We start from the raw sequence: 22,285 nt of genomic DNA, 5'->3' as shown, positions 1-22,285 counted from the left end.
TCAGCCCCAACCAGTCCCAGCAGAAGACTGCCCCTCCCTGAGCCTGGTTCTGCTGGAGGTTTCTTCCTGTTAAAAGGGAGTTTTTCCTTCCCACTGTCGCCAAGTGCTTGCTCACAGGGGGTCGTTTTGACCGTTGGGGTTTTTCTGTAATTATTGTATGGCTTTTGCCTTACAATATAAAGCGCCTTGGGGCAACTGTTTGTTGTGATTTGGCGCTATATAAAAAAATTGATTGATTGATTGATTGATATATGAGAAACATGTATATAAAGACACATAACCAGAGCTCTCAACTTGAGATACGCTCAAGGGTTCCGCCGAATCTTGCCTTGCAGTTCATAGCGGTGAAATGTTTCAGAATGTCATGCGTTAGCATGACAGCGTGACATGTTGAGTCTCACACCAAATACATGAGACCTGACAGGACCGCTTTTAAGCATGAGGCTCACTCTGAATGAACGAGACTTGAGAGCTCTGCGAAATGAAGCGGTTTTGAAGAAACCAGCAACTGATGTCACAGTGCAGCTCTACTCTGATTGGCTGTCATCCGCGACACACAAGGACGAAACGGATCAGATAACAGAATGCGATTTACAACCATCATCTGAGATCAGGGTGAAATTTTCAAGCTGTTCAAAAATTTCATCCAAATTCCCAGTTTTGTATAAAGAACATCAAAGTGATACTTGGGTGAAAGTACAAGTATCTTACCATAAATTACTTTGGGAAAAGTCTCCATTAAAAATATTACTTGAGCAAAAGTCTGAAAGTATCTGACATCTACTGTAATGGTGTACAGTAGATGTACAGTACACCTGGACTTTTCTAATATGAATGTTCTCCTACTGCAGGGGAACTCAGGAGAACCTCTCCCCACTGCAGGATAACTTTTCTAATAGCTGCATTCAACTGCTGCAGGGCAACTTAGGAGAACTTCCCCCCACTGTGGGATAACATTTCTAATATCCACATTCTCCTGCTGCAGGGGAACTTAGGAGAACTTCCCCCCACTGTGGGTTAACATTTCTAATATCCACATTCTCCTGCTGCAGGGCAACTTAGGAGAACTTCCCCCTGCTGTAGGATAACTTTTCTAATATTCACGTTGTCCTCCTGCAGGAGAACGTAGGAGAACTTCCTCCACTGCGGGATAACGTTTTTAATAACTGTGTTGTCCTCCTGCAGGGGAACTTAGGAGAACTTCCCCCCGCAGCAGGATAACTTTTCGAATATCCGCATTCGCTTGCTGCAGGGAAACTTAGGAGAACTTACCCCGCTGCAGGATAACTTTTCTAATATCCACATTCTCCTACTGCAGAGGAACTTAGGAGAACTTCCCCCCGCTGCAGGATAACTTTTCTAATATCCATGTTCTCCTGCTGCAGGAAACCCAGGAGAACTTCCTCTGCTGCAGGATAACTTTTCTAATATCCGTGTTCTCTTGCTGCAAAAGAACGTAGGAGAACTTCCCCACGCTGCGGGATAACTTTTCTAATATTTGCATTCTCCTCCTGCAGGAGAACGTATGAGAACTTCCTCCACTGTGGGATAACGTTTTTAATAGCTATGTTGTCCTCCTGCAGGGGAACTTAGGAGAACTTCCCCCTGCTGCGGGATAACTTTTTGAATATCTGCATTCGCTTGCTGCAGGGAACTTAGGAGAACTTCCCCCGTTGCGGGCTAACTTTTCTAATATCCACATTCTTGTACTGCAGGGGAACTTAGGAGAACTTCCCCTGTTGCGGGATAACTTTTCTAATAGCTGCGTTCTCCTGCTGCAGTTATCCCTGGCATCCTGTCCAGGGTGAACCCACCTCACGCACTGTGACTGCTGGGATAGGCTCCAGCCCCCCGTGACCCTGAATAGGAGAAAGCGGTTGAAGGTGAGTGAGTGAACACTGTGTAAAAGCGGCACCGCATTTTGAATTCAACAGCGCAAAGAGTGTTGCGTTTGTTTGCTTTACAGTGGTTGGTGATGGTGATGCTTGCAAAGTTGTTTTGTTTTTTTTGTTTTTTTTACTTTTCCTTAAATCTGCCAAGCCAAGTTTTTGTTCCCATGAATTCTTTTTTGACTACTCTCAACACATGTTGTAAATTTTTACCAGAATAGAAAAATGTGGTATCATCAGCAAACAGAATACAATGTAACATCTTAGATACATTAACAATATCACTGACATACAGTGTAAAAAGTTTTGGTCCAAGGACAGACCCCTGAGGTACCCCACAGGTAACACTTAATAATCCAGATCTTACATTGTTTATCTGTACAAACTGTTTTCTGTTGACTAGATAGCTTGATACCCATTTGTGAGCAACCCCTCTGATTACATATTTATTTAATTTTTGAAGTAGTATAGTATGGTCAACGGTATCAAAAGCTTTTTTGAAGTCCACAAAAATGCTCACAAAAAATCCTTATTGTCTATTGCAGTGCATATTTCTTCACTTAGTTCCATAATTGCCATGGCTGTAGAGTGACTAGTTCGAAAACCATACTGACTGTTACTTAGAATGTTATATTTATCAAGGAACTTATCCAATCGATTTACAAATAATTTCTCTAATATCTTGGAAAATTGTGGAAGCAAGGAAACTGATCTGTAATTAGACTAAACATGTTCATCCCCACTTTTATATAGTGGCATTACCTTAGCTGTTTTCATGCTATCAGGAAAAGTTCCTGTTGAAAATGACAGATTACAAATGTAAGTAAATGGTACAATAACTGATTCAATAATGTTCTTAATTAGAAACATGTCTAGAGATCATGACAGTCTGCTGATCTCTTGCTTACACAACCTCCTATAATGTTCAGTATTTCTTCCTTTTCAACCTTGCCAAGAAAGATGCTGTTCACATTGTCCATATTAGACTTCCAACTGCATTATCACCCTTTGTTTTTGGAATATTAGCTGCTAAATTTGGGCCCACCCTTACAAAAAAATCATTAAAACTGTTCACTATTTTTGTCTTGTATGCAAACATTTTCTTTCACAAAATAATTTGGAATCACTGGTTTCTCTTTGTGATTTTTATTACATTATTAATTACTCTCCATGTAGCTCTTATGTTTTACTATTTTTATAAAGTAATTTACCATAATATTCTTTTTTGTGCTTTTTTATTATCTCTACTAGTTTATTTTTATACCTCTTATATCTAACCTCATCATCTCGTGACCTTGATTTTAAGTAACATTTATATAAATTATTTTTCTTTTTGCAGGCATTTCTTAACCCTTTAGTCATCCATGGTTTGTCAACAGCATCCCTCCTGGCAAAATTCATCAGTTTACAGTTTTTATGATACAACATTGTGAAAATTTTCATAAATGCGTCGTATACTTTATTGACATCATTTAAGGTGCGTTTACACATAACCAAGACGAGTTACAAATGTCATTTTTCTGTCATTCCTGACACATTCCTGACATTCTTAATGTGACTTAACGCCTCTGAATATGTTTCTTAATAGTGCATGTTGGTGTGTGATGTTCTTGATATTCGTGGAGCATGTTTTTGCCTGTCAAAAATCTTCCATGAATGTCACACACCACCCTCATTTCGTCTCATGTCGTGGAGGTCGCAACTGAGCGTATTGATCCGTCTTGATGAGTATTGATCCTTAATAGAACGTGACAACGTTCGTAGTGGTTCCTGTGATGGTTCTTGGAGCCCAAACTGTCACGCGTTATTACGAAGTGACACGGAAACTGTCAAGTTTTGACACGACTTGTAACGTGGCGTCATATTTCACTGCGCGCCACGACGAATCCGTTTTCTGTCACGTGCGCACAATTAAACTCGGCTCCAAATGTTCCACAGTTCCTGCTGAAGCTCCTCAGGACGCTCCTGCAGGTGTTCCACCTGCTGGTGTAACCGATGAGCAGGAGAACGAGTCTGAGCAACCAGAGGAGCAAGAGGAGACTCACGTGCAGCCAGACATCTCTGCACCTCCTCCAGTCCGGTGGAGGAAGAAGCGCGCGCACAATTAAACCCTGCTGCACCACATTCAGTTTGATTGCTGACACCAAGACGGCTAAAAGTCTAATTTCACTGCTCTTCAGCGCGCTCCTGCAGGTGTTCCACCTGATGTTTGAGAAAACGCGCCAGACAAGAGCCGCATGAAGCCACACATCTGGCTCTGTCCTCCTCCTCCTCCTCTCTGCACCACTCCATGGCACAGAGTCCAACTACGCATGCAGTCACAAAGTTCTTCTGAAAAACTGGAGCGATCTGAGTTCAGTTGGATGAATATGGGTGTGTGTGTGTGGAGACAATTCACCTCGTTCATAATGTGACAGAACTTAACGATGTGCTGTTACGTGCAGTCGCGCGCGATAGTGCGTAACAACGCGGAATACTATTCTTGACCGTGCGTAATGGTTCCTGATAATTCTCTGGCAACACGTGCCATTAATGGTAACATGTGGTAACAGGTTGCAGCAGTTCCTGAGGACACCTGACGCCTCTGCCCCGAATCATCACATTCGTGATCAGCCGCCAAGAATGTGTACTTGGTGGCATTCGTGACTTGTCGTCGTAAACGCAGCATTACAAATATTCCATCCCAATTCTGGTTTTTAAGGTCTTCCTTTAGTGCCTGTAATGCTTTTTTGGATCCGTCTCTGACTTTTATTTTATTGGTGGTTTCCTTAATATTATAGCAATTTTTTTCATATATAGCAAACACAGGTAAGTGATCACTCACATCCGTTAAGATTCCACTCACTACTTTTCCAACAATTATATTAGTAAATATACTGTCAATTATAGTCTCACTCTGAGATGTGATTCTTGTTGGTTTTGATATCATTGGAAACAGACCCAAACTAAACATTGTATCAGTAAAAACATCAAAAGAGTGAAGTCCACTATCCATATCGATGTTGAAATCACCACACAAAAACACTTCTTTGGCTTCGATTTGGTCAAACAGTTCTGTTATAATGTCAGTGACTGACTCTACATTAGTTCCTGGTGCTCTATAGACACAGCTCACAAGTACATTTTTTGATTTCTCATTTACTATTTCCATAATTATAATATCCATTATATTATCAACCACTGATGTCATATTGCTAATGACTTTGCACCTCAAGGATGAGTTGATATACAAAGCTACCCCCCCACCTCGTTTATTTTTTCTATTTACATTATAAATCATATCATATCAAAGGCGCTTTATATTGTAAGGCAAGGCCATACAATAATTACAGAAAAACCCCAACGGTCAAAACGACCCCCTGTGAGCAAGCACTTGGCTACAGTGGGAAGGAAAAACTCCCTTTTAACAGGAAGAAACCTCCAGCAGAACCAGGCTCAGGGAGGGGCAGTCTTCTGCTGGGACTGGTTGGGGCTGAGGGAGAGAACCAGGAAAAAGACATGCTGTGGAGGGGAGCAGAGATCGATCACTAATGATTAAATGCAGAGTGGTGCATACAGAGCAAAAAGAGAAACACTCAGTGCATCATGGGAACCCCCCAGCAGTCTAAGTCTATAGCAGCATAACTAAGGGATGGTTCAGGGTCACCTGATCCAGCCCTAACTATAAGCTTTAGCAAAAAGGAAAGTTTTAAGCCTAATCTTAAAAGTAGAGAGGGTGTCTGTCTCCCTGATCTGAATTGGGAGCTGGTTCCACAGGAGAGGAGCCTGAAAGCTGAAGGCTCTGCCTCCCATTCTACTCTTACAAACCCTAGGAACTACAAGTAAGCCTGCAGTCTGAGAGCGAAGCGCTCTATTGGGGTGATATGGTACTACGAGGTCCCTAAGATAAGATGGGACCTGATTATTCAATAAATAATCAATAAATAAAAAATAATTATATAAATCATATCTTTTGATCTGAAGTTCATCTAACTCATCATTCTTTATCCAGGTTTGAGACACAGCAATTATAGTAAAATTGTATTTAAACTGTTTTAAATAATCTTCTATTTTAGATAAATTACAATTTAAACTTCTGCTATTAAAGTAAATAATGGATAGGTTACCCTTCATCACTATCTTATTCATAAACTGCTCCTCAGTATAATAATCACAGTTATTACTTTCAAGGATTGATAAATTGTGATCTGTATCCCTCTCTATGTTCTATATCTTGTCATCTAAATCCTCTACTATACTATCATATGTGACCATGTTTTAGTGTAAATATCACTCTCCATCAATCACAGAAGTCTTATCAATGATACTCCCTGAACACTGAGCATGTTCTCATTTATATTGTTCTTTTAGTTCTCTTAACACAATCACCTTTGCTTCCTCTGGTGTTCCCTTCAGTCGGATCATTACTTTGCAGTTTCTTGTCCATGTTGTTGAATTATGTTCAGTTTTCTCAGGAAACTTGCCTGTCTGGCAATTTCAGCATTCTTTTTTGTTAGAGGTTCATTTATGTACACACCAGTTCCTTTCAGATATTTTGCTTGTCTCAACAGGTCAATTTTATGCTTTTGATTCACAAAACGAACCACAATTGCTGGTTTTGTCTTGCTGTTCTGGCAAGGAAGTGTATGGCATGCTGCAACACTGTTTGGATGAATTCTTATCTCTTTGCTTTCAAGAAATTGCATTACTTGCCATTCTAGTGTTTGACCATAAAGGTTTGGGTTTCTCCTGTCCTGGAGAAGCTCAGATTCTGACGTTAAGCCATTATCATGTGATGTAGTTCACGAATTACAACCTTGTTTTTCTCTGGAAGTCAGTGTTGGACCATGGGAGAATGTCTCCAAAACTTATCTGAAGATCTCCAGATGACTTTGGAATTTTTCCACTGAGGTGGAAATGCAGTCTCTGCAGCCAGTGGGTTTTTGTGGTTGAGAGAGGATTAATATTTTATTTAATCAGGTCTAATCGAGGCCATCGTGCTAAAACTGCCTCAAATAAGTATTTGAACACCTGTGAAAATCAATGTTAATATTTAGTACAGGAGCCTTTCTTTGCAGTTACAGAGGTCAAACATTTCCTGTAGTTTCCTGGGCGCACTCATCGGGTTATCGGCCTCCTTGACTCCTTGACTGGTTTGAGGTGGCACTTCACTGGTGACGTCTACTGGTGGTTGGCTCTCACTGCGGTATTGTATCACTTCCTGTTCCGGAGCACAGCGGTGTTTTTCTGTATCTGTTAGCTGTTTAATCTGCACAGTTAAATTGATCTAGTTAACTAGATAACGATTTGTTTCCCAGTGTAATCTTCACGTGCCTTAACTAAAGCACTCCCTCTGCTGAATCACCTCTAAATTATTTACACATTATTCACTTTGTGTGTTTTTAGGAATCCGCTAGCTTAGCGCAGCTACTAGCTCTTAGCCGGTTTAGCATGGCGGCTTCTCCTGTCTCTCCCGCACTTTTCTGCTCTGGGTGTGAAATGTTTAGTTATTCCTCCACCTCCTTTAGCAGTAACGGTACTTGTAATAAGTGTAGCTTATTCGTAGCTTTGGAGGCCGGGCTGGGCGAATTGGAGACTCGGCTCCGCACCTTGGAAAATCCTACAGCTAGCCAGGCCCCTGTAGTTGGTGCAGACCAAGGTAGCTTAGTCGCCGTTAGCTGTCGCCCAGCAGATCCCGAGCAGCTGGGAAAGCAGACCGGCTGGGTGACTGTGACGAGGAAGTGTAGTTCTAAACAGAAGCCCCCTGTACACCGCCAACCCGTTCACATTTCTAACCGTTTTTCCAAACTCGGCGACACACCCGCCGAGGAACAAACTCTGGTTATTGGCGACTCTGTTTTGAGAAATGTGAAGTTAGCGACACCAGCAACCATAGTCAATTGTCTTCCGGGGGCCAGAGCAGGCGACATTGAAGGAAATTTGAAACTGCTGGCTAAGGCTAAGCGTAAATTTGGTAAGATTGTAATTCACGTCGGCAGTAATGACACCCGGTTACGCCAATCAGAGGTCACTAAAATTAAGATTGAATCGGTATGTAACTTTGCAAAAACAATGTCGGACTCTGTAGTTTTCTCTGGGCCCCTCCCGAATCGGACCGGGAGTGACATGTTTAGCCGCATGTTCTCCTTGAATTGCTGGCTGTCTGAGTGGTGTCCAAAAAATGAGGTGGGCTTCATAGATAATTGACAAAGCTTCTGGGGAAAACCTGGTCTTGTTAGGAGAGACGGCATCCATCCCACTTTGGATGGAGCAGCTCTCATTTCTAGAAATCTGGCCAATTTTCTTAAATCCTCCAAACCGTGACTATCCAGGGTTGGGACCAGGAAGCAGAGTTGTAGTCTTAGTCTTAGTCCAAGACCACCAACAACCAGTAAAAATCTATTTAAGCATAAAAATTCAAAAAGAAAAAATAATATAGCACCTTCAACTGCACCACAGACTAAAACAGTTAAATGTGGTCTATTAAACATTAGATCTCTCTCTTCTAAGTCTCTGTTAGTAAATGATATAATAATTGATCAACATATTGATTTATTCTGCCTAACAGAAACCTGGTTACAGCAGGATGAATATGTTAGTTTAAATGACTCAACACCCCCGAGTCACACTAACTGTCAGAATGCTCGTAGCACGGGCCGAGGCAGAGGATTAGCAGAAATCTTCCATTCCAGCTTATTAATTAATCAAAAACCCAGACAGAGCTTTAATTCATTTGAAAGCTTGACTCTTAGTCTTGTCCATCCAAATTGGAAGTCTCAAAAACCAGTTTTATTTGTTATCTGTTGTCCACCTGGTCGTTACTGTGAGTTTCTTTGTGATTTTTCAGACCTTTTGTCTGACTTAGTGCTTAGCTCAGATAAGATAATTATAGTGGGCGATTTTAACATCCACATAGATGCTGAGAATGACAGCCTCAACACTGCATTTAATCTATTATTAGACTCAGTTGGCTTTGCTCAAAATGTAAATGAGTCCACCCACCACTTTAATCATACTTTAGATCTTGTTTTGAAATATGGTATGGAAATTGAAGACTTAACAGTATTCCCTGAAAACCCCTTTTTGTCTGATCATTTCTTAATAACATTTACATTTACTCTGATGGACTACCCAGCAGTGGGGAAGAAGTTTCATCACAGTAGAAGTCTTTCTGAAAGCGCTGTAACTAGGTTTAAGGATATGATTCCTTCTTTGTTATGTTCTTCTATGCCATATACCAACACAGTGCAGAGCTAGGACATCTTACTATTCATCACTAATTGAAGAAAATAAGAACAACCCCAGGTTTCTTTTCAGCACTGTAGCCAGGCTGACAAAGAGTCAGAGCTCTACTGAGCCGAGTATTCCTTTAACTTTAACTAGTAATGACTTCATGACTTTCTTTGCAAATAAAATTTTAACTATTAGAGAAAAAATTATTCATAACCATCCCAAAGACATATATTCATGTTCGGCTGCTTTCAGTAATGCTGGTATTTGGTTAGACTCTTTCTCTCTGATTGTTCTGTCTGAGTTACTTTCATTAGTCATTTCCTCCAAACCATCAACATGTCTATTAAGCCCAGGTTACACATAGACGGTTTTGTCGGCGGGTAGTACGTAGACTGAAGTTCGCGGTAGTTCCGGCTGTTTTCGCGGTGGAAAGGGGCGGAGCATTTCGCCGGCGTTTTGAGTGCTGTACTAGCCGTAAATACGCGGATAAAACACTGCTAAATCTGCCGTATAAAGCGGCGTTTTGACGCCGTAGAATCCGGCACACGTCAGGCAATGGAGGTTAATACCCAGTTCTATCCTTTACAATCGCAGGTTAAGACGCGCGTGAGAACGGCGGTGTTCTGCTGCCGCCGATAATGCCCTGTGTACCGCTGGATTTATCCAGGCAAATCCTGCGTTACTCCAGGAACATTTGCATATAGGCACCGCCCCCAGAGTATAATAGGCTGAAGCAGCTGTCACTGCAGGGGGAGGGAGCTCATCTCTCAGCCTTTTCTTTTCCTCTCCTTTTCCCCTCCTCAACGTGTTGCTCGTCTCCACCACAGCCCTCTCCTCTGATTCTGAACCAGACCTCTTGGTAAGTCCTTGCCGCTGCCAGTTTTATTTTAGGAGGCATAGTGGTGCTTCTCTGCAAAAATATCTGGAGCTGGCCACGAGTGAGAGGCCTGCATGCAGCGCGCTAGCGTTTTTATATTGACTGCCGCCTATCGGCCGTTTGGAACGCCGTTAACCGGGAGGTGGCGTTTAGAACGGCATACTGTCTGCTAGCGCCGCCATTTTGTCTTCCTCTGTCGCCGGTTAAAATGCCTTTGAGGACAATGATGTGGGCTCTATCGCCGTTTTACACGCCGTTGGTTAGGGATACAACGCCGGCCGCCAATTACGGCGATGTAAACTGCAGCACTACAGGAAGGGGTGGGATGAAACGGCGATTAAAAAGTATCAAACGCCGTTGTTCGCGTTGTCTCAGTCATCACACGAATTCTTTGGGAGCGCTCCCGGAATTATTCGACATGTTGAATAATTTTTTCGACGATTCCCGGTAAAGCCAGAACTAAGCCACGCCCCCAAGTGCCGGCATTAACAATGGCGTGTGATCCTTAAGATGGCCAAAAACTCTTCCTGGACGCATCCGGGAGCTCTTACCGTCTATGTGTAAACGGGGCTTTAGACCCCATTCCTACCAGGCTGCTCAAGGAAGCCCTACCATTAATTAATGCTTGGATCTTAAATATGATCAATCTATCTTTATTAGTTGGCTATGTACCACAGGCTTTTAAGGTGGCAGTAATTAAACCATTACTTAAAAAGCCATCACTTGACCCAGCTATCTTAGCTAATTATAGGCCAATCTCCAACCTTCCTTTTCTCTCAAAAATTCTTGAAAGGGTAGTTGTAAAACAGCTAACTGATCATCTCCAGAGGAATGGTCTATTTGAAGAGTTTCAGTCAGGTTTTAGAATTCATCATAGTACAGAAACAGCATTAGTGAAGGTTACAAATGATCTTCTTATGGCCTCGGACAGTGGACTCATCTCTGTGCTTGTTCTGTTAGACCTCAGTGCTGCTTTTGATACTGTTGACCATAAAATTTTATTACAGAGATTAGAGCATGCCATAGGTATTAAAGGCACTGCGCTGCGGTGGTTTAAATCATATTTATCAAAAAGATTACAATTTGTTCATGTAAATGGGGAGTCTTCTTCACAGACTAAGGTTAATTATGGAGTTCCACAAGGTTCTGTGCTAGGACCAATTTTATTCACTTTATACATGCTTCCCTTAGGCAGTATTATTAGAAAGCATTGCTTAAATTTTCATTGTTACGCAGATGATACCCAGCTTTATCTATCCATGAAGCCAGAGGACACACACCAATTAGTTAAACTGCAGGATTGTCTTACAGACATAAAGACATGGATGACCTCTAATTTCCTGCTTTTATATTCAGATAAAACTGAAGTTATTGTACTTGGCCCCACAAATCTTATTAACATGGTGTCTAACCAGATCCTTACTCTGGATGGCATTACCCTGACCTCTAGTAATACTGTGAGAAATCTTGGAGTCATTTTTGATCAGGATATGTCATTCAATGCGCATATTAAACAAATATGTAGGACTGCTTTTTTTTTGCATTTGCGCAATATCTCTAAAATCAGAAAGGTCTTGTCTCAGAGTGATGCTGAAAAACTAATTCATGCATTTATTTCCTCTAGGCTGGACTATTGTAATTCATTATTATCAGGTTGTCCTAAAAGTTCCCTGAAAAGCCTTCAGTTAATTCAAAATACTGCAGCTAGAGTACTGACGGGGACTAGAAGGAGAGAGCATATCTCACCCATATTGGCCTCTCTTCATTGGCTTCCTGTTAATTCTAGAATAGAATTTAAAATTCTTCTTCTTACTTATAAGGTTTTGAATAATCAGGTCCCATCTTATCTTAGGGACCTCATAGTACCATATCACCCCAATAGAGCGCTTCGCTCTCAGACTGCAGGCTTACTTGTAGTTCCTAGGGTTTGTAAGAGTAGAATGGGAGGCAGAGCCTTCAGCTTTCAGGCTCCTCTCCTGTGGAACCAGCTCCCAATTCAGATCAGGGAGACAGACACCCTCTCTACTTTTAAGATTAAGCTTAAAACTTTCCTTTTTGCTAAAGCTTATAGTTAGGGCTGGATCAGGTGACCCTGAACCATCCCTTAGTTATGCTGCTATAGACTTAGACTGCTGGGGGGTTCCCATGATGCACTGAGTCTTTCTTTCTCTTTTTGCTCTGTATGCACCACTCTGCATTTAATCATTAGTGATTGATCTCTGCTCCCCTCCACAGCATGTCTTTTTCCTGGTTCTCTCCCTCAGCCCCAACCAGTCCCAGCAGAAGACTGCCCCTCCCTGAGCCTGGTTCTGCTGGAGGTTTCTTCCTGTTAAAAGGGAGTTTTTCCTTCCCACTGTCGCCAAGTGCTTGCTCATAGGGGGTCGTTTTGACCGTTGGGGTTTTTCTGTAATTATTGTATGGCTTTTTCCTTACAATATAAAGTGCCTTGGGGCAACTGTTTGTTGTGATTTGGAGCTATATAAAAAAAATTGATTTGATTTGAGTTTTTCACCAGGTTTTCACACACTGCAGCAGGGATTTTGGTCCACTCCTCCATATAGATCTTCTCTAGATCTTTCAGGTTTGGAGTTTCAGCTCCCTCCAAAGATTTTCTATTGAGTTCAGGTCTGGAGTCTGGCCAGGCCACTCCAGGACCTTGAAATGCTTCTTACAGAGCCCCTCCTTAGTTGCCCTGGCTGTGTGTTTGGGGTCATTGTCATGCTGAAGATCCGGCCATGACCCATCTTCAATGCTCTTACTGAGGGAAGGAGGTTGTTTGCCAAAATCTTGCAATACATGACCCCATCCATCCTTCCTTCAATATGGTGCACTCGTCCTGTCCCCTTTGCAGAAGAGCAACCCCAGAGTATGATGTTTCCACCCCCATGCTTCACGGTTGGGATGGTTTTCTTGGTGTTGTTCTCATCCTCTAAACATGGTAAGTGGAGTTGATTCCAAAAAGCTCTTTTCTGGTCTCATCTGACCACATGACCTCCTCTGGATCATCCAGATGGTCACTGGTGAACTTCAAATGGGCCTGGACTGTTGTGAAAGTGTAGTGACACGGACCCACAACAGGGGGCGCAAATGAACGGCCAATAGATGAGCCAAAAAGTAACAATTTAATGTTGTGAAATGTGCACAACGAATATACAGACAATCTCAGAATATAATTACAGTCAATCCACAAAGGTGACGTGTGGGCAGGCTCGAGGATAGAAGACGTCTGTCCTGAGAAGAGCCGGAACCACACGATTTCCGCCGCCACAGAACCTGGTGAATACTGGAGCCGCCAAGTCCTGAATTCCCAGGTGATCACCGTCCCCGACTGTCGGATCTGGTACTGCTGGCGAGAACAAAGACAGTCAAGTGTGGGTGTGTGTACACCCAGTAACAACAACGGTGGGAATGCCACCTCCACCTCTCACTCAATATGTTGCAGAGTACCGCAGTGATTCCTCAGGGGAAAAGAGTGCCGTCCTGCACTCACTCAGCCTCCACAGAAAGAGGGACCGGTACTCCTGCAAACACTCACAATATACAGATACAGATAAACACAAACGGCTGAGGATATTACCTCCAATGAAGTATGATATCTCGGCGATGAGGTGGAGATGACGTCTGGGTTTTATGGAGTGAGATGATGAAGAATGAGTGACAGCTGTCAGGAAGTAATGAGTAACAGCTGTCACTCCCGGCTGTGTCCGTGGCGGCAGCGCCCTCTCGTGCCTGAAGCCCGCACTTCAGGCAGGGCGCCCTCTGGTGGTGGGCCAGCAGTACCTCCTCTTCTGGCGGCCCACACAACAGGACCCCCCCCTCAGGTTTGTCGGGGTGTCGGCGGTAGAAGTCGGCCAGGAGGGCCGGATCCAGGATGAAGCTCCTCTTCACCCAGGAGCATTCTTCGGGTCCATACCCTTCCCAGTCCACCAGATATTGGAACCCCCGGCCCATTCGACGGACGTCCAGGAGCCGGCGCACTGTCCAAGCCGGCTCCCCGTCAATGATCCGGGCAGGAGGCGGCGCTGGACCGGGAGCACAGAGGGGTGAGGTGTGGTGAGGTTTGATCCTGGAAACATGGAAGACCGGGTGGATCCGCAGTGAAGCTGGGAGCTGGAGCTTCACTGCGGCAGGGCTGAGGACTTGGAGGATACGAAAGGGGCCGATGAACCTGTCCATCAATTTAGGAGACTGTACTTGCAGGGGGATGTCCTTCGTTGACAACCACACCTCCTGCCCGGGCTGGTATGCAGGGGCCGGGGACCGCCGGCGGTCTGCATGGGTCTTGGCCCTCGTCCGGGCTTTCAACAAGGCAGAACGGGCGGTGCGCCACACCCGACGGCACCTCCGAAGATGGGCCCGGACCGAGGGCACACCGACCTCTCCCTCCACCACGGGAAATAATGGGTGCTGGTACCCCAAACACACCTCAAATGGGGAGAGGCCGGTGGCAGAAGACACCTGGCTGTTATGCGCATACTCGATCCAGGCCAGATGGTTACTCCAGGCCGTCGGGTGCGCGGATGTTACGCAGCGGAGGGTCTGTTCCAGTTCCTGGTTGGCCCGCTCTGCCTGTCCGTTCGTCTGTGGATGGTACCCAGATGAGAGGCTCACGGTGGCCCCCAGTTCCCTGCAGAAGCTCCTCCAGACGTGTGAGGAGAACTGGGGACCACGGTCAGAGACGATGTCGGTGGGTATCCCATGCAGACGGACGACGTGGTGGACCAGGAGGTCTGCTGTCTCCTGGGCTGTTGGGAGCTTCGGGAGGGCCACGAAGTGGGCCGCCTTGGAGAATTGGTCCACTATCGTGAAGATGGTGGTGTTGCCCTGGGACGGCGGGAGGCCCGTGACGAAATCCAGGCCGATGTGGGACCAGGGGCGATGAGGCACCGGTAACGGCTGGAGAAGTCCTTGGGACCTTTTATGGTCTGCCTTGCCCCTGGCACAGGTGGTGCAGGCCTGGATATACTCCCGGACGTCGGCCTCCATAGACGCCCACCAGAAGCGCTGCCGGACAACTGCCACGGTCCTTCGCACCCCTGGATGACAGGAGAGCTTGGAACCGTGACAGAAGTCCAAGACTGCAGCTCTGGCCTCTGGTGGGACGTATAAACGGTTCTTCGGACCTGTTCCTGGGTCCGGGCTCCGTGCCAGGGCCTCCCGGACGATCTTCTCCACGTCCCAGGTGAGGGTGGCCACGATAGTGGACTCCGGCAGGATGGGCTCCGGTGGATCCGACAGTGCAGTTTTGACCTCCTCTTCGTGTACCCGGGACAAGGCATCCGACCTCTGGTTCTTGGTCCCGGGGCGATAGGTGATCCGGAAGTCAAAACGCCCGAAGAACAGCCGCTTGGCGTTCCTGATATACTCCAGGTTCCGATGGTCAGTGAAAACCGTGAACGGCACAGACGCTCCCTCCAACAGGTGTCTCCACTCCTCAAGAGCCTCTTTCACCGCAAGGAGTTCTCGATTGCTGACGTCATAGTTCCGTTCAGCCGGGGTCAACCTGCGTGAAAAGTAGGCGCACGGGTGAAGAACCTTATCGGTCTCTCCGCTCTGGGACAGCACAGCTCCTATCCCTGAGTCAGAGGTGTCCACTTCAACCACGAACTGGCGGCTAGGGTCGGGCTGCCCAAAACTGGCGCAGTAGAGAACCGTCGTTTCAACTCCTTGAACGCGGCTTCGCACCGATCCGACCAGGTGAAGGGGACTTTTGGAGAGGTCAGGGCTGTCAGGGGGCTAACTACCTGACTGTAGCCCTTAATGAACCTCCTATAGAAATTAGCGAAGCCGAGGAACTGTTGCAGCTTCCTACGGCTTGTTGGTTGGGGCCAATCTCTCACCGCCGCAACCTTGGCCGGGGAGGACCCCAGGAAGGACAAAGACGTGCGGTGAAACTCGCACTTCTCAAACAGTCGGTTCTCTAACAACCGCTGCAGGACCTGACGTACATGCTGGACATGGGTCTCAAGATCCGGAGAAAAGATGAGAATATCGTCCAGACCGGTACTCCTGCAAACACTCACAATATACAGATATAGATAAACACAAACGGCTGAGGATATTACCTCCAATGACGTATGATATCTCGGCGATGAGGTGGAGATGACGTCTGGGTTTTATGGATTGAGATGATGAAGAATGAGTGACAGCTGTCAGGAAGTAATGAGTAACAGCTGTCACTCCCGGCTGTGTCCGTGGCAGCAGCGCCCTCTCGTGCCTGAAGCCCGCACTTCAGACAGGGCGCCCTCTGGTGGTGGGCCAGCAGTACCTCCTCAGCAGTACCTCCGCCCACACAACATGGACATGTGCTGGCTTGAGCAGGGGGACCTTGCTGCCCTGCAGCATTTTAAACCATGACAGCATCATGTGTTACTAATGTAATCTTTGTGACTGTGGTCCCAGCTCTCTTCATGTCATTGACCAGGTCCTCCTGTGTAGTTCTGAGCTTTCTCAGAATCATCCTTACCCCACAAAGTGAGATCTTGCATGGAATCCCAGGCCGACGGAGATTGACAGTCATCTTGTGTTTCTTCCACTTTCTAATAAATAATCATAACAGTTGTTGTCTTCTACCAAGCTGCTTGCCTGTTGTCCTGTAGTCCATCCCAGCCTTGTGCAGGTCTACAGTTTTGTCCCTGGTGTCCTTAGACAGCTCTTTGGTCTTGGCTATGGTGGACAGGTTGGAGTGTGATTGATTGAGTGTGTGAACAGGTGTCTTTTATACAGGTAACAAGTTCAAACAGGTGCAATTAATACAGGTAAAGAGTGCAGAATAAGTAAGTAAGTAAGTAAGCTTTATTTATACAGCACTTTTCACAGACCAAGGTCACAAAGTGCTTCATACGATATAAATAGACAATAAAAACAACACATACAAATATAGAACAATAAAATAAATTGACACTAAAATGCCAGTTTAAAAAAAATGTGTCTTTAGTTGCTGTCTAAAAACATCCACAGAATCTAGTGAGCGAAGATAACAGGGAAGCTCATTCCAGAGGCGAGGTGCCACAGCTTTAAAAGATCTGTCCCCTCGAGTTTTAAAACAAGTTCGGGGAATTATCAGCAGGTTCTGATTGGAAGACCTCAAATCAGAACCTGAGGGCTTCTTAAAGAAAAATTAACAGGTCTGTGAGAGACAGAATTCTTGCTGGTTGGTAGGTGTTCAAGTACTTATTTTCATCACTGTACATAGTCTTCGGGGACGTAATTAAAAGTTGAAATGACTAGAGGGCCTTTCACACTGAACGCGTCAGACGCATCAGAAGCGTCAAAAATCGGTCTAAAGCATTATTTTCAATGAGACACATTGCTTTTTAGACGCGCCAGAAGCGTTGCGTCAAAAGCCGAGCTAAACTGACGCTTCTGACGGGAGCGCGCATTGCCACTTGTTGGCAGGCTGATGCAGTCAAAGTTCAATCCAGTCCAACGTTCGACACTCTGAGCTGTGACGTACCTTTGCACTGTTCAATAGGAACAACGCGTCGGGCCAAAACACGGAAGACTAGTGGCAGAAACCGCTGATCTCTACAAAACATGAACGTGTCACAGGACTGCTCATTTATAGAGTAGTTTTCTGAAGAAAAATAATTGGAAATGTTTTTTTGTTGTTGTTTGTTACCTCAGAATTTATGATTTACTGTTAAAAAAAAAGTTTAGAACACGTAATTAAAATAGCTAAATAATTCAATAAATGGTTCTTTAGAAATCTTTCATCTGTAAATTAAAACCTGTTATTTCAGATTAGATCATTTCTTGTTTAACATAAGGAACCTTGGACATTTATTTTTAGACAAAATAACATGGAAACTTGTACATTTTTTTTTAAAGTCTGGTAGATTATTTATATCTCATTTCAACCAGAAAAACAAACACTAAATAAATACAAGTGTTTATTATAAATGCAGCAGGAAATAATTTAACAATGACTGCAGTGTGATTGTAAAGTAGGATTTCTGTGACATAAACCTCATGATGAATTGTTTTTAATGGTCATTTCAACTTTCGTCAAAATATGTAACTGGCTTTAATGTTGTTATCAGGACAGAGTCATTTCTAAAATATGAATTTGAGCACAATAAGTGGAGAGCTTCTACCTGTGCAAATGTCTTTGGAATTTGATTCGTGGACATTTTTAATGATCCGTTCATTTATTGTTAAAATATAAAATGAAACAGCTTTTTAAAAAATAATAAACTAGTTGCTGTTTAAAGAGCCTTTTATTTAGAAGCAGGTGATGTTCTGCTGGATTCTCTGGACCAGATGAAGGTCTCTTCTGCAGCTTTGAACTCTGGTGGTGTTGCTGAAGAGCAGAGATGTTTTCTTTTGACTGGACTTCGTGGTGTTCAGTTCATCAATGGAAGTTTGGTTGTCTGCACAGCAAATGTTCCTGATTGGGACAAATAAAAATATTTCTTTAAATATAAAGAAACACTAAACAGTTTATATATAAAAAAAGGAAAAAAAAAACAGAAAAAAACGATGGAAAAAAAAATGCCCGAAAAGTTATTAAAAGTTGTAACTTTATTTGGTAAAAATAAAAAAGACTGAACCATTTACATATTAAAGCGTTCACTCAGATCAACTGTGCTAAAGGCTAAGCTAACTTTAGCTGATCATTAAACCTTCACAGCAGTTCAGTAAACGTCACTTTTTACTTTTATTTTATTCTCACCTCAGTAAAGCTGCAGAACTAAACTCTGTTGGTCAAACTGGGACTTCACATATATCCAAAAAGTGGTAGATTTCAGACTGAGTGGGTTTGTTCCATCACCCCGGCTGCCTGCCTCGGTCTGTCCAGTGATGATGCCTGAAGGTCGGCTTCTCCGTGCGGGTCGGCCCGCTGTCACGGTTCGATCGATATCCCACCAAGTCGTCGGTCCTCCCTCGGTCGGCGTCACTCCGAAAAGTAGCTGAAAAAAAGCTTCTCCCAGCAGGGTGATGGAGAATCGTTCTACTGCTGTTTTTTAAAGCTTTTTGTGGTTCAGGCGACGCAAATTCAAGATGGTGATCGCTGAACTTTTTTCAGGTTGTGGAAACAGCCAGAGTGTGACTTAGCAATCTCTGCCCCTTTGCTGCTTCCGAAGCGAATCGTCTGACGTCACGACGCGTTGGGGGGCATTAAAGCGCCGCGCTGAAGCTTGCAGTGTGAAAGGCCCTTAAATTACAAAATGATGTCATCATAGGGTAAATGTCACAATGAGGAATCCTAATTAACAGACACACTGCAGGCGTTGTTACTTCATTTCCTGTTGTGTTTAAAATAAATATGTATATTTAACTACGGTGGCATTTTACTGGTTGAAATGCAGATATGAATGAATGAATCTACCAGACTTAAAAATGTACACATTAATGGTTATGCAAAATTAATTTTGTCTAAAAATAAATGTCCAAGGTTCCTTATGTTAATCTACAAATCATCTCATCAATAGATAAGTTATGGGTTTAATTTACTATTTTATTAGCAAGTTTTACTATGTAAAAAGTGTTTTTTTACTTCAAAATGTCCAGTAATCAGAAATTCATGAGGTAAAAAAAATGTCAGTCAAATTTGTCAAATGTCAGACAAAAAATGTCAAATTTGTCAGGATTTTCTTCAAAATACTGCTGTTATTTTTTCCCTGGTTCTTTCTGTAACAAAGCGTGTTGGCAGCGGTTTTCATTCTCCACGCGCGGTGCTCCAGTTTAAACATGGAATTTACAGCTTCATACCATCAAATGTACAGGTTGTTCTGTAAAGGTACTGAGGTACTGCAGTTTTTATTCTGCTATGAAGTGTTGTACACCGACAGGGGCTTTATCGACAGTGTCCATCATGTCCGTGAAGCTTACCTCAGATTTGATGAACCTCATGTGGTTGCACATGATGTGGAAATGCCTCATGCGTCCGCTGCTGACGCCTTCCACAAAATGTGGAGCGAAAAAAGACGGATAGAACAGCTGGCTATGTTTGTTCAGGGGCAAGGCAAAGGTCAGGTTCCTGCTTTCACCGTAGCGGTACAAGATGTTGAGGATGGTGCTGCTCGCTGTTTTATGTGTCTTCAGGAACAGGATGTGAGATTTTGGGTGGCAGGATCTGGTGTTTTGGACCGTGTTGAAGTCTGACAGGATTGGACCTGATGGAGAGGTGGTGCCGCCGGCCAAAGCTCTTCTTTTACCGTGCTGGTCTGTAGAACCTGGACGTTGGATTCTTACCCTGGTGCTGCCTGTTGGAGGAAGCTGCACTCCGGGGGAAGCGGCCCTCAGCCCTGTCTGAGGACCTGGGAACAGTCTGGTCCTTTCAGCGTCATTGTTTTCACGGTTGTTCTGTGGCGGACGAACATATCCCGTCATTTGAGGGCGACACTCTGAAGTCGATTTGATGTTCAATGGCCGGACTTCCAGTTCCCCGGCAAACACCACATCTGAGGGGAACCTTTGCTGGACGAGTTGCAGAGCAGAATGTGGCTGTTTGTTGGCAGCAGTGAATCCTGTGTCGGTCCTGAAAGAAGCCAAAAAAACAAGCAGGATGAGGAATTTTATGACACAATAAAATCAAGGCAAGAGTCCACAAAATAAGTCCTTAAAATATATTTCACAGTAATTTTATGAAGCTAATGAAGTATATCAAATTATTTAGATTTCTTCAGTCACAGCATTTATGAACTATGAGTTGACATCTAAAATATATTTTATTCAGATCACAGCCAACTGGCCAAGAAGAAGGTGATTCAATCTGCAAAAGAAGCTGCACAGTAAGACGGACGGTGAGAGCTGATCCGAGGCTTCCTCATCACCCCGGGCTGGGTCACGATGTGAGACCCCAAACACCTGATGACCCCAGGATCTACCACTGATGAAACATCCCAGTGCATCCAGGGACACGGGGTGTCACACCCTCTGACCGCCGGTTCGGGTTCGAGCCCTTTGTTAAAGATTTTATATATATGTTTATCACTGTTAAACATTTGTACCTTTGTCTTTGTTGTGTTATTGTGCTGTTATGCACCTGTCTTAAAAGTAACCCTGAGAATGTACTTGTTATTCAACTTTGTTTTAGCATGCTGGGGTCAGTCTGAACTGGGAGTGAAGAACTGGAGGTTGTTTTGACAGTTGTGAATTTACGACCTTGTGCTGTGCGAGTACAGGAACATTCCAAGCAGATGCAGAACAGATGATAAGTGCAACAGACGAGCCTGCAAGAACGGGATGTGCTGACCTTCGATGATAAGATTAAAGGAAAGAAACTGTTTTTCCACGCAGCTGCACTTATTGACGTATGTGTTTGTTTTACTTGAAGAAACTTGTCATGCGCTGTTCTCCCCCCACCCTTAGGACAAGTTTCACAATGTGGGTAGAGCGTCTCCTAATAAAAAGAGTGAGCATGCGCAGCAGTCCTCAGTGCTCTCAGTGGTACTACGTGTACGGACTGTCTGCACTCCTCGCGAGCTAAATTTGACTTTCTGTCTCACTGATGTTTCTTGACTCTGTTTGTCTTGTTAAAGGTTTTAAGAATGTGTGGAGGAGAAAATACTCAACATTGACTGGGGGCTCGTCCGGGATCTCAACAACACCGGAGGTGTCCAGCGGAGGTCGTCAAGTCCAGACGAAAATCCTTGGCCAAGGTCCGATCGATTGATCGTGTCTGCAATTGTCGACCGCCGTTGGCATCGTCTGGTTGACGAGATTTTCCCGAAGAAGACAGACAGGAGGTCGAGTCAGTGAGTAGAATTTCTTTGTAACAGTACTGAGTGAGTGGTGATCAGATCACATAAACAGTTAAATTCCGCAAGCGATGGCGTAGAATCGTCTGTTAATGAAACACAGTTAAATTCTGCGAGGAGGTCGGACTCCTCTACGATGGCGAGGAACGCACGTAGTTAAATTCCGAAGGAGGGTGCGGACTCCTCTGTTTATATACGTGTACCGGTAGAGAGTGGTGATCAGATCACATAAACAGTTAAACTCCGTAAGTGATGGCGTGGAATCGTCTGTTAATGTAAAGCAGTTAAACTCCGCGAGGAGGGCGGACTCCTCTACGGTTGCGAGGAACGCACGTAGTTAAATTCCGGAAGGAGGGTACGGACTCCTCTGTTTTAAAACGTAAAGGTAATACCGGTTAGAGAATAAAAGTATGAAAGTGTAATACTTTGGACAACGTAAGTGACAACCGTGTGTGGAAGCAGAGGCAAGTGATTCCGCTTCCTACGGGGAGGTGAAAGGAATCAACCACACGACGGACTGTTAATTGTCACGTCCAAAGAAAGTGAAAACTTCAGATTTAGAACACCCTAGGTGTGCCCCCGTCTGAAGTCCAAATTATAAC

At 44.2% G+C, this 22,285-nt stretch overlaps 1 protein-coding gene across 1 annotated transcript in view; it reads right to left on the bottom strand.

Annotated features, from left to right (window-relative positions):
• The window catches only part of gal3st2 (galactose-3-O-sulfotransferase 2), a 127,608-nt gene that overhangs the window by 5,607 nt on the left and 99,716 nt on the right, over positions 1-22,285 (bottom strand). The window contains exon 7 of the mRNA XM_034168876.1: positions 19,813-20,461. Within this exon, the coding sequence (XP_034024767.1) occupies positions 19,813-20,461 (649 nt within the window). The remainder of the gene's footprint in view (positions 1-19,812; positions 20,462-22,285) is intronic.

Source organism: Thalassophryne amazonica, chromosome 4, assembly GCF_902500255.1.
Source record: "Thalassophryne amazonica chromosome 4, fThaAma1.1, whole genome shotgun sequence".
Taxonomy (NCBI): domain Eukaryota; kingdom Metazoa; phylum Chordata; class Actinopteri; order Batrachoidiformes; family Batrachoididae; genus Thalassophryne; species Thalassophryne amazonica.
This window is presented reverse-complemented; position numbering and strand designations above follow the sequence as displayed.